Source organism: Phyllostomus discolor, chromosome 2 (genome assembly GCF_004126475.2).
Source record: "Phyllostomus discolor isolate MPI-MPIP mPhyDis1 chromosome 2, mPhyDis1.pri.v3, whole genome shotgun sequence".
NCBI lineage: Eukaryota > Metazoa > Chordata > Mammalia > Chiroptera > Phyllostomidae > Phyllostomus > Phyllostomus discolor.
The window spans coordinates 93,203,888-93,216,814 of NC_040904.2; the positions used below are offsets into that span (position 1 = coordinate 93,203,888).

The following is a 12,927-nucleotide window of genomic DNA, read 5'->3' on the forward strand; positions in this document are numbered from 1 at the left end:
AGAGAGAGAACGAATATGAGACTGTAATGAAGAAAGTTGGCATAAACAAATAAAGCACTAGGGTAAGGTAGACTATGACAAAGTGAACCAGAACAATAAGGCTGTGTTTGGGGACTGAGTGTTTGTCACATCCCCAAGTAACAAAAAGCCTTTATAAAATGAGTATTGCCACTTAGAATTGAGCAAACACAGAGATCATATCATGGCTTCTTTTTTTTTACATTATAAAATATTTTAGACATGTAAACAAGTATAGAAAATAATGTAGCAAACACATGTGTACCTACAACTCAGCTTAAGAAACAAAGGACAATTGGAGATCCGTGTTTACACCCACCCATTCATTTCCTTCATACCCCAAAATAACCATTTGGGGGAGGTAAATCCTTCATAGGTCTTTTGATTCTGCACATCTTATAGGAAGGCACTGACTGAAATTTTTTTCTACACTATCATTTCAAGGATATTAATATAGCAAACAGCCTCAGAAGATAGTGACAGTGTCCCTTACTAGAGCAAAGATCAGGCAAGCTTACTGCCCTTTATCAATGATACAGGTTCCCTAAGCTCATGGTTCCTCTCCTGTAGAGCAACCTACCGCATGTATATAGGCATCCATCTGGTCCAATTCACATTACCTTCATGGTAGCTGGGGGCAACATGAACCGATACAAATATGACAATGCTTGTGATGCTTACTATGACAAGAATAATGAGTCCTTTGTCTCCAACCCAGGAGTTTGTTTCTTCTATCAATACTGATGAAACTGTGGCAAGTGGGGTAAATTCTCAGATCCTTCAAAGCTTTTGAAACCATTATCTTAAATTTGGTGTTCATCATTTCCATGTTATATTTTACTAAAGATGTGTATATAAAAATATAGTGTTGTTTTGCTTGTTTACGAAGTTTACATAAATGGAACCACGAAGTGGGTAGCCTTCAGCAACCTGCTCATTCTCTCAATTTATCTTCTTGAGTTATCCATACTGATCCACATTCTATTTTATTCATTTTTAACTCTTGTATAGCATTTTATTGTGTGGATAAAATTTATTTATTCATACACCTATTATTTAGCTTGCTTTTATTGCTATTTAGGTTGTTTCCAAATTTCGTTATTGCCATAAGTGCTTGCAATGAACAGTCTAGTTCAGGATTCCTTGTATGTATGTAAGAGAGTATTTCTTATGTGTAAACTTAGGAGTGGAAATGCTGGAATATAATGTAAGCTCATCTTCAGCTTTAGTAGATATTGCCAGCTTGCTGTCTGAAGTAGTTGTGTCAAAAAACATTTACATGAACAGTGTGCAAGGGTTCCTGATTCTCTACATTCTTGCAAATGTGGTATTGCCATATGGTTGAGGCTTTACTTTTCTACTGAGTGTAAAGTGCTGAACATCTTTTCTCCTCTTCAGTTGCTGTTTATATACTTTACATATTTTTCTATTGTTTTTTTATTTTTCTTATGAGAATAAAAGTTCTTTGTATATGTTCAAGGTACTGATATTTTATTTTTATATATGTATACATAACACCTTCAAGTCTTTGGCTTGTCTCTTCCCTTCATGTATGGAGTTTATACATATAGTTTCACAGTAGGAGAAGTTGAAAGGTTTTACAGTGGAATGAAAGGAGAAGCCTGTATCCACAGTGATGTTCAGTGGCTCCAGGGATTCAAAACAGTGATGGTAGCATGATCTGGCCAAGCATTGTGTGGAGGCTGTCACTCAAGCAGCTTGGGTTGTAGTCATGATTCTTCTTCGGGGAAATCATATCACTTCTCCTGTAAATGGAACCTTTGGACTAGATGATTTCCCTGAGCACTTTCCCAGATTTAAGGTTCTCTAACACTGTGTCAAGGTTACATGCACCAAGCAGGCAGCGGCAGGACCTATGCGGATGTGCCCTTTCACTATAACTTGGGAAGTGACTGGCCAGCCTCTGTGTTGTTTTGCCTGACTCCCTCACGTGGTACCACTTTGTCTACCATGTGTTCACAGTGGCAGCTCATGCTGCTACAGTACTGTCATCACATTGTACTGTTGGTGATAACACCATTTGTCTCTCTGACTAGATCATGAGCTCCTCAAGGACAGGGTTACCTTTAGCATGTCCACTGCACCGCCCCCATAGCTCTCGACTCAGTGAAATGTTTGATGAATGATAGAGAGAGCATGGGAGGAGAGGAAGAAAGTATGGAAAGAAGAAGAAAAGAAGGAAGGACCAGAGAATCTAAACACCTCCCCCGAGATATGCACCAGTGAACACAACAGAGTTACTAAAACAATTATACATTAGGAAAAGGAACCGCTTACAAATAGTATTGTAGCTCTATTGTAAGTGGAGTCAATTTTTTGAGATCACACAGTGATCTTAATAACAGTGATGTGCTTAAAACAGTGGTGTGCTTAATAATGGAAACCAATAATCTCTGACTCTTAATCTAATTGTTCCAGCTAATAGAGCCTACAACCTCATTACTCTAACAAAACCAAACTAGATTTTGAATTAAACTCATTCTGATTCTATTTATGCCACAGAACCTTGTTACTTATAATTCTGAAATTTTCCCTGCTGATGTATTTTCAAAGATTAAAGGGAGTCTAAGCTTTAAGATGTTTCATGATCTCTGATCCATATGATATCAGAGATGGGAGTGCTTAAGTAATTCTTCCCCCTTGGCTGTAAAATAATTTTGTGCTTGTAGTAAGCGTAGGAAGAAAACAAAATCTATGTAATAAAAGTGCCTGTTGTCTTACCAGGAAGGAGCAACAGGAGGAAAAATCTTGGCTCTTAAGAATGGTGTGTTGGAAGGTGTCAGGGTCCATTATGCATGGTCAGTACCCTGCTCTTCATTTAGTTTTGTCTTTACACAGCTTACTTCACTGTACAAATGTAATGCAATTTTCACAGATGCACATTAGCTTTGGGAAAGGCAAAGCAAATTGTCAATAGGGCTCTTTATCCTTTCCTGGGGGTAATGCATTATCTCTTCTTTTTGGAAAACTGCCCAGAGTCTTCTAACTCCTACTTTAACATATACTTTTTGCAATTTATTATAATAGTATACCTGAGTTTGTTTTTATTATAATTAGTAAGATCATTATTAAATAACAAAAAAGTAAATGAGTTACAAGAGCCAGACCAGAAATAAAACTCGGGCATGGAGATGAACAGCAGATTGGGGTAACTGTGGCACTGATACATCTGCTCTGCTCTTCTCCCAGCAGGCCGCCTTCCTGCCAGCCCAGATTCAGTCCTGCCAGACACCAGCTTCCAGATGTTGATGTGTTGCTGGCAAATGGGGCACAACTACTAGATGGTTTCTTTGAAACAGTACTTCCCAAAGTGTGGGCTCCAATGCATGTGTGTCAGAAAGCCCCAGCATGCTTATTGACAATGCATATTTTAAAGTTATGTTCCTGATCTGCTAAATCAGAAACTTAAGAAACACTGCCTTAAAGTATGAAGTAAAATGGAGGGAAATTCCTTTTGGCACAAAGTGTCTAAGAAGGAAGAAGGGGACTGGATTCTAGGTAAAGAAAAGGGAAGCAAACAAGCTAAAGATGAAGCTTGACTAGTTCACAACTTTCCTTAGGTTTTACTATAGTTCTGACTACTGTAAATTTAAGCCAGACTAATGTGCGCTCTACAAAGATGTGCCGTGCTATAATGCTATGACTATTTGTGTTACGAACCTCAGAAATGAGCACACTTCTAAGCTAATTCATTCTGTCAGCACTAGGAATGCCAAAGATGAAGTCTGCAGATTCCTAGAGAGTCAGGCAAGCAAACTAATGGTTAAAATACACATGGTCCATAATGAGCTCCCACTAGCCCTCCCTGCACCCAACTAAGATGGTTATAATAAAGAAGACAGGCAATAACAAGTGTTGGCAAGGACTTGGAGAACTTGGAACTCTCATATATTGCTGGTTATGTAAATTGCTAGAATATAAAATGATGCACCTCCTTGGAAAACATTTTGGCAGTTCCTAAAAAGTTAAACATACACTTACTATGTCATCTAGCAATTCTACTCCTAGGTATATATTCAAAAGAATTGAAAATATATGTTCACACAAAACTTGTACATAAATGTTGATAGCTCCTATCCTTTGTGACAGCATGGATGGAACTGGAGAGCATTATGTAAGTGAAATAAGCCAGGCAGTGAAAGACAAATACCATATGATCTTACCTATAAGTGGAACCTGATCAACAAAATAAACAAGCAAGCAAAATATAACCAGAGACATTGAAATTAAGAACAAACTGACAGTGACCGGAGAGGAGGGGGGGGGGGGGGGTAATGGGAGAGGGCTTGAGAAGGACTGTCAGGAGTATATATAAAGGACACATGGACAAAACCAAAGTGGGGTAGGATCGATGGTGGGAGGTGGTAATGGCTGGGGTTGGGGGAGTGATGAGGGGGAAATGGAGACAACTGTACTTGAAGAACAATTTTCTTAAAAAAAAAGGTAATTGGAAATTCTGAGAAGATAGCCAAGAACCAGTGGTTCATTTTTGAGGCTAGATGGTAATGAATGTTCTCAAATAAGGCACAAAACCCTCAAAGTTGCTTAACTGTACAAATTAAACCATGAGGGGAGACTTCCTTCTGACCTCAGCTGGCGATCAGTTTATGCCCCAATGGATGCGATTTAATGGTCTGTATCATTTTTATCATGCCACTGCCAATGTTATTTTTACTTGTATAAATACCTAATCTTCTTGTTAGATAGTTACCCCTGCTAATTATTTGTACTCTGTCTAAAGCAAGCCACTTGAGGCCAAGGCTCAAGAATAAGAGTACCTTCTTCCTGGAGCCAAGCAGGAAAAAAAACTCTCAAAGTTTATGGTAAAATATACTTTATTTTATAGAAACTCCAGATGACGTTTTGGTAAAGGTAATGTAGCATTATTTAAAAAAAGATTAAGAAAGTAAATGTAGATAGCAACATTGTTTGTAATGGCCATAAAGTAGAAACAACCAAAATGTCCATCAACTGAAGAGTAGATCAACAAATGTGGTATATTTGTACAATGGAATATTATTTAGCAATAAAAATAAGTGAAATATTGATACATGCTACAACATATGCTAATTGAAGTGCATAATGAAAACATTATGCTAAGTGAAATAAGCTAGATATCAAAGGACATATATATTATTTCATTTATAATAAATGTCAAAATAGGCAAGTCCATCGAAACAGCAATTAGAATAGTGATTACCAGGTACTGAGAGAAGGAAATAAGGGGTGACTGGTAATGGATACTGGGCTTCTTTTGGGGGTGGTGGAAATGTTCTGGAATTAGATAGTGGTCATGATTGCACAGCTCTGTGAAAATCCTGAGAACTACTGATCTGTACACTTTAAGAGTCAGTTGCATGGTGCACAAACTATATTTCAGTTTGAAAAAGTCATAGAAGAAATGTCCAAGAAAAAAGTAGTAAATTTGACCACATGGAAAAAATGCTGTGTGATTGTTTACAGGAAAACTCACTTCTCTTCCCTTCTACTCACACTCACAACACTTTTGACACCAGAGGTGGGTTTGCCACACATCAGGCAATTCCGTGACACCAGCTGAGGGACCCTCAATTCATTTCAGTTCCGACACTACCTACCTGATGTTAGCCTCATGTCTCAGAGGTGAAGGACGCAGTCCTACAAGACTGCCCACCTCCCACTTCAGAGTGCCAATTGCAAGTCCGGGTTGTCACTGCTGCTTCTGACCAACTAGCTGTAAATCAGAGGTTTCCATGACCTGCTTTCTCAAGTTTGATTATTTGCTAGAGCAGCTCACAGAACTCAAGAAAATGGTTTATTGACTAGATTACTGGTTCGTTATAAAAGGATGTAACTCAGGAACAGCCATAGGAAAGAGATGCTTAGGGTGAGCTCCAGAAAGCTCTCGAATGCAGGAGCTTCTGTCCCTGTGGAGTTTAGGTAGCCTGGCTCTGTGCATGTGCATTGGATATGTTCATCAACCCAGGAGTTTTCTGAACCCTGTATTTTGGGAGATTTTATGGAAGTTTCATCACGTGAGCATGATCAATCATTAACTAAATCTCTAACCCCTTTCCCTTCCTGGAGGATGGGGGAGTGGAGTTGAAAATTCCAGCCTTCTACTATGGCTCAGTTGGTCTTTCTGGTAGCTCTCATCCTGAAGCTATCCAGGAGCCCACCAAGAGTCTCCTCACTAGATGAAAAAGGACTCCTATCATCCAGGAAATTCCAAGGGATATGGGAGGTCTATCAAGAACCAGGGTCAAAGTTCAAATATGAGAACAAAAGATGCTGTTAGTGCTCGTATCACTGAGGAATTTTTAAGAGTTTCAGGAGCTCTGTGTAGGAACTGGGAGCAGAGACTATATATAAAATATACATTTTCTATTATTCCATAGTGGTATTAACATACCATATACAGGTGATCAGAGTCCATCTGGTAGGATGGGGCAATATTAGGGAGGATTTCCCACAGAGAACTTCAGAGATAAGGATGTACAGAGGCCAGTCATTGCGGACATAGCGCTTTTGAGGAACAGCAGGTAATTGTGCACGTGGGGGATTGGCAGTCAAAGAAATTACAGAAGAAGGCAGTGATCAAGAAGTGCCTTGAGGGATTCAAATCAGTGGAGCAAAGATGATCTTGTTAATAAGTGGTGGTGTTTGAACTGAGCAGCCATATTAAAAAAGATAAAATTGACATTATTTCTCATACTGTATACTATTATTTATAAAAACAAAACCTTAAAATACTAGAAGAAAATCTAGGTCTCAGGAACCTGGAATGGTAAAATTCTCATCTGTGACACAAAATCCAAGGAAAAGATTAAGAAATTTGGTTCCTGGAATTTACTCAAGCCTCTAGCTCTAACTACTAGTTTACAGGAAATCTAGGAGACAAAGGGATCTGTTCAATGGCAGACACCACAGGAGACAATCGACAAAATCTAAAATGTGCTTACTTCAGATTTGTGCTGCTTCTTTGTGAGCTGCTTTCTTTCACGAGTAAATGCCACCCACACACCCTCAGAAGGAGGGAGGGACACCTTCCGATTAAAAGAGACTCAAAAGATGTATTAACCAAATGCAATGGCAAATCTTAAAGAAAAGCAATTTTTGAGACAAATAAAGAAATTCAAACCTTGTGTGGATATTAGATAACTCTAAAGAATTATTAATTTTATTAAAGTACAATAATGGAAATATGTTTATGTTAAAAGGAGACTTTATCCCTTAGAGATAAAGATTGAACTATTTACAGATGAAATGGTAAAATCTTTGGTATTTACTTTAAAATAATTCAGTAAGGGTCTATGTGGGAAAACAGGAAGTATACATGAAATTAAACAGTACACTGCTAATAATTATTAAAGCTAGATGAGCCCTGGCTGATGTGGCTCAGTTGGTTGGACTATTATCCCATAACCAAAAGGTTATGGGTTCGATTCCCTGTCAGGGCACATACCTAGATTGCAGGTTCAATCCTCAGCCTGGGGCAGGAGGCAACCAATTGATGTCTCTCTCCCACAGCAATGTTTCCCTCACTCCCTTCCTTTCTAAAAACAATGAAAAAAAAAATGTCCTTGGGTGAGGATTCAAAAAAGAAAGCTAGATAAGTACATGAACATTATTATACTATTCTTGTTACTTGAGGGTAAATCTGAAAACTCCCAGAGCCACTGAAGGCCTTTTCAGTAGGAGAATGCCAAGATGAAATTGGCATCTGAGGGCGTGTGGCCTGGGCATAAGAAGACTAGATAAGGTGCCATCAAGGAGGTGCACAGTCATAAAGGATGGAACTCTGAAAGCTAAAGAAACAGGAATCAAGGATGACTCTCAGGTTTCAGGCTTAGATGGCTGCATAGTGGGGCCATTCACCAGCAAAGGAATTCAGGAAAGATTAAAGTTAGAGGTCAAGGGAGTGATAGATGCCATTTCTGACAAGTTGCATTTGAGGTGCCTGTGGAACATCCAGAGCTGAGGAAGGAGGCCTGCACTGGAGATGGGGTTTTGGCAATTATCAGCCGCTGCATGATTTCCATGGAAACATGTGGAGTGTAGGCACAAAAAATGCTCCCTTCATGAGCAAGTACTTATTATCAAATTAATAAATTACTCTTGGACTGTTTTAATGTTAACAAATCAAAGTGGCTTAATCAGGGAGAATAATGTAAGGGAACCAGATGGTAGTATGTGATATCCATACCATTCTGTTTCCTCTCGATTTCCATTTTGAACATGTGATGGATATTCAAGGTTTAACTGCAGGATTTTCTTGTTTCATTTTCCTTCCCCCAATAAAGGAATTTTCAAGAGAACACTAAAGCTTTAATACATTAGGGGGAAAAAATCTCATGTGAAAGATCAAATTTTACTTTTTCTTTTTTACCTTGCCCTCCTTCTATTTTGCTCCATCCATATGGCCTATGGTACTGTAAAAACTAAAAGGAAACACCCAAACCATCTAGATCTAGGGCCACAGTTCAATTTCCTGTCTTTAACATAGCCATGAGGGCGTTAACTCCTTGGGATGATGTGTGTATTCAGAAGGAGCCACAGAGCCTGTGATATAAAAATGCAGCTTGTGTCAGGGATTGGTTTATGCCTTGGAGCAGCACAAAGAGAACAAAACTCAGCCCCTGTGGTATTTGTTGCTGGGGAAGCTTGAGGCCATCTGCTAGTCTCTAATAAAACATGACAATAACATTTTGATTTGAAGCACAGAATGATTTTCCAAAGTGAAAATAAAGCTTGTCAGCAATTGAGACTCTTGTAGATCTTTTTTAAAAAAGATATTTGTATCTTTAGCATTTATATTCAAATAAGAAGAAAAGGATATTAATACCTTTCTTTTTCTATTCTGGGCTTATTCTCAAAATCTCGTGTTGACTGCCCAATTGGAACTCCTCAGCCCGCCACTGGACGCCTCCACAATTGGCTTCACCCGAGACCACTTAAGTCAGTTGGGCCCGGGCATCAGTTCTTTAAAACATCTTCCCTGGTGATTTGAACATGCAGTCAAGGCTGAGGCCCACTGTGGTTACAATATGAGCAAGGAGAGGACAACCCAGGCACTGGGATTACCCATGGTCAGAAGTAAATGTGAGAGATGCAAGTTTTTCAGAGCCTCAGATGGCAGCTACGATGTACATGCCTGTGCATGTGTGATGTGTGTTACCTATGTCTGCCATTGCCCACAGGTAAACGCCGTGCGGGTGTATGTGAACAGCTCTTCAGAGAACCTCGACTACCCAGTCCTGGTGGTGGTTCGCCAGCAGAAAGAGGTGCTGTCCTGGCAGGTTCCTCTGCTCTTCCAAGGACTGTAAGTGGGTCTTTTCCCAGACAGCTTCACTACATTAGTTTCTTTCAATGGCCCAGATCCCAATTGGTCTTTTCCCTAGTGTAACAAGAAATCCAGCATTCGGAATGTGGACAAATTATGCATGCTCAGTGCAGACACAAATTGTGGTACATACCCTGACATGTGCAGCTCTGTTCAACCTCTGTGCCCTTTGAAGTTCACATGAGAACTCTACCTAGATATGTAGCACCCGGAAGAACTTCTATCATTTTAATCCTGTTCAGAATTAAATAAATGTTCTTTAGCTCTTGATTGGTTGATGGGTCATCCACTAAGAATAGGGTAAGGCCCAGCAGTCAACTTAAATGAGTAACACTTTTTTCGTTCTTCAAAATGCCCACCAAGTGTGCATTCTTCATTCGTAATATTTATTGAGCACCACGAGGTGATACGTGCTGGTGATCTGACAGTGGGGAGAACCGACAAAGCCCCTGCCCTTGTGGAGTTTATATTTCCACAGGGGAAACTATACAAGGCACTATAGAACAATAAGAAGAAACCCAGAGGGCATTTAGACATGACATATAGTATGTGTTAAATTGTTTTCAAAGATTGAGGAATTTAAAAATTAAAATACTGACTTGAGCTTTGGGGTTTTATGCTCCATTTAGTAAAAGTTTAAAGAATAGAAAAATGGATTTACCTAACTGCCTTATCAGGATAGTTTCCTTTTTATAATTTGATATTTTTCTCATTGAATTAGGAGGATGGTTTAGTGTAATGTAGACACTACCTAAGTGAACTAGTCAGCACCAAACAGACCTCACATCCCTGTGATTATGTTATAGAGCCCTGTGCCAAAGTACACTGCTTCTAAAATCACTATCAATAGGTCTAGTCTGAAATTTGAAATATAAGGGCTTGAAAACAAATTTGGGAGAAGTGAAATGCAATAGACTTCTTTCCCTGCTTGTTCACTGCTTGTTCAGTCTCTCTGTCTTATTCTGGCTGGTTTTTCCCTTTATTGGCTGCTGCAGATACCAGAGGACCTACAACTACCAAGAAGTGAGCCGCACCTTATGTCCCTCAGAAGCAACCAATGAAACAGGACCGCTGGAACAACTGATATTTGTAGATATAGCATCCATGGCACCCCTGGGGGCCCAGTACAAACTGCTGGTTACCAAGATCAAGCACTTCCAGCTACAGTAAGCAGGACTCCCCGGGGCCTCTCTGTTCACTGGTCTGTTCTTCCAGTGCTTGTGAATGCTCAATCCAGCTTCCTTCCTTACAGATCAGCACTCTAGACGAACATTATCTGTGTGGCATACTGCCTTAGTCCCTTCTGACCTCTCCTGCTCACACTGGGCAGCAGGGCCTTTTACATTCAGTGCAACAGGGAGGCAGTAGGGGACTGGTGCAGAGAGGGGTAGTTGACCTCATAGGTGTGTCTGTTCTCGGGGGTCTGGATAAGGGCCTTGTCCTGTCTGCAGTCCAGGCAGAAGTCACTGCTGACTGGATATTTTGTACTGCTCACCAGTGACACTCTCCTGAAGTAAATTTTGTCTTTGTTTTAAGGAAGACCTTACATTACTTTTTTTTCTGTTGTTACTGTTATTCCAGTTTTCTCCTTCCAGGTTAGGAATGTACACAGGTGGAAAATAATATGTTATGTGGTTTGTTCTTTGTGCAAAAACTAAAGATTGTTTCCTTCTTCTCCTTGCACTTCCATTCTTGGTGACAAAATCAATTGGGAAACACTATCACAAACTATTTATATTCGAGGCGGAGTATAACAAATTCAGTTGATGGCATTGTCTCCAAGGGATTTGTTCTCACCCCAAGGTTACTCTTGTAAAACATTGTGTAAATCTGTGTAAAATTTAAACAGAAAGGCTAAGCCTTTTCTTAATAAAGCCAGAAACTTCAGGGATTTTTCTGCACTATACAACTCTAAGCTCAAAGCATTTTAAGGATTCAAACTATTTCCTTCCTTCTCATTGTTTTAAATCAATTTTAAATGAAAATATGGGATGGGGCAAAATGGGCTTACATTTGAGAGTACATGAAACACAGAGTTTATTCTTGTATTATTTATTAACTTTCCATTATCTTCCATGCAAACAACTGAAACCTACCCTGTTCCTTTTGCCCCACCCTGTATTATTACATTGCTTATATAAACATTAGAACTTGTACTCATCAAAAGCACTGTTAAAAGAACAAAATGATAGGACTTCCGGCCACGATGGAGACATAGGTAGGCATGCTTCACCTTCTCATGTAACCATAGAGAGAATTACAACTAGATCTCAAAACAACATCTACAACAGTCAGAAAATCAAGCTGTATGGAAATCTGACAACCAAGGATATAAGAAGCCACATTCATCTAGATGGACAGGAGAGATGAACTCAGAGAGAAAGGTGTAGAGATGAGGAGACACGGTGTGGTATAGAGAGGCACTGGCAGCAAAAAGGGCGGTCCCACATTCACGTGTGGTGGATAATAATCAGGAGGGATATCTTAGGAGCAAGTGATCCCAGCCTCAGGCCAGACTGTACAGCCCAAGATTCCAGTGCTGGAAAGATAAATCCCTAAAACTTCTGATTGTAAAAACCAGTGGGGGTTGGAGTGGCAGAAAAAACTGTTGGATTTTCTGGAAAGTTGGGTAAAAGGGCCTGCATGGATTTAGAATGTACATAAACCCACCCAATCTGGGACTCACCACCAGAGGAACAGCTGGAAGGGCTCCAGTCACATATGGGAAGTGAGTGAAGTGACTGGAAATGGAGTAAGTGCCAGGCAAACCTCCAGAAGCCAGGCAGTGGCATTGTCCCTTCTCTGAGCCCTCCCCTGATACAGAGTCACAGAATGGGAAAGTGGGTTGCCCGACCCTGGCAATTACCTAAAGCTCCACCCACACAATTTATAGGTGCCTTTCCTATAATAGGCCACACTACTAAAACAAGGAGTCAAAGCAGCTCTATCCAATACACAGAAACAAACACAGAGAAGCTGCCAAATTGAGGAGACAAAGAAACATGGCCCAAATGAAAGAACAGATCAAAACTCCAGAAAAAGAACTAAACAAAATGTAGATAACCTATCTATCAGATGCAGAGTTCAAGATACTGGTGAACAAGATGCTCAAAGAACTCATTAACTACAGCAACAACATAAAGGAAGAAATGAACATTACACCAAGTGAAATAAAGAAAAATCTATAGGGAACCATCAGTGAAGGGGAGAAATCCAGGATACAAATCAATGATTTGGAACATAAGGAAGAAATAAGCATGCAACCAGACAACAAGAAAAAAAAAAACAATTCAAAGAAAATAAGGATAGTATAAGAAGCCTCTGGGACATCTCCAAATGTTCCAAACCATAGGGATGGCAGAAGGAGAAGAGGAAGAGTAAGTAATTGAAAACTTATTTGAAAAAATAATGAAAGAAAAGTTCCCCAATTTAATGAAGGAAATAGACATATAAGTCCAGAAAGCACAGAGAGTCCCAAACAAGTTGGACCGAAAGAGGACCACACCAAGACACAACATAATTAAAATGCCAAAGGTTAAAGATAAAGAGAGAATCTTAAGAACAGC

General features: G+C 39.6%; 1 protein-coding gene across 3 annotated transcripts in view; it reads left to right on the forward strand.

Moving 5' to 3' along the window:
• Positions 1 to 12,927, forward strand: part of SIDT1 (SID1 transmembrane family member 1) — a 96,651-nt gene that overhangs the window by 22,445 nt on the left and 61,279 nt on the right. For all 3 annotated transcript variants that reach the window (XM_036018105.1, XM_028505176.2, XM_028505175.2), the window contains exons 2-3: positions 9,219 to 9,340; positions 10,357 to 10,527. In XM_036018105.1, coding sequence (XP_035873998.1) covers positions 9,219 to 9,340; positions 10,357 to 10,527 — 293 coding nt within the window. The remainder of the gene's footprint in view (positions 1 to 9,218; positions 9,341 to 10,356; positions 10,528 to 12,927) is intronic.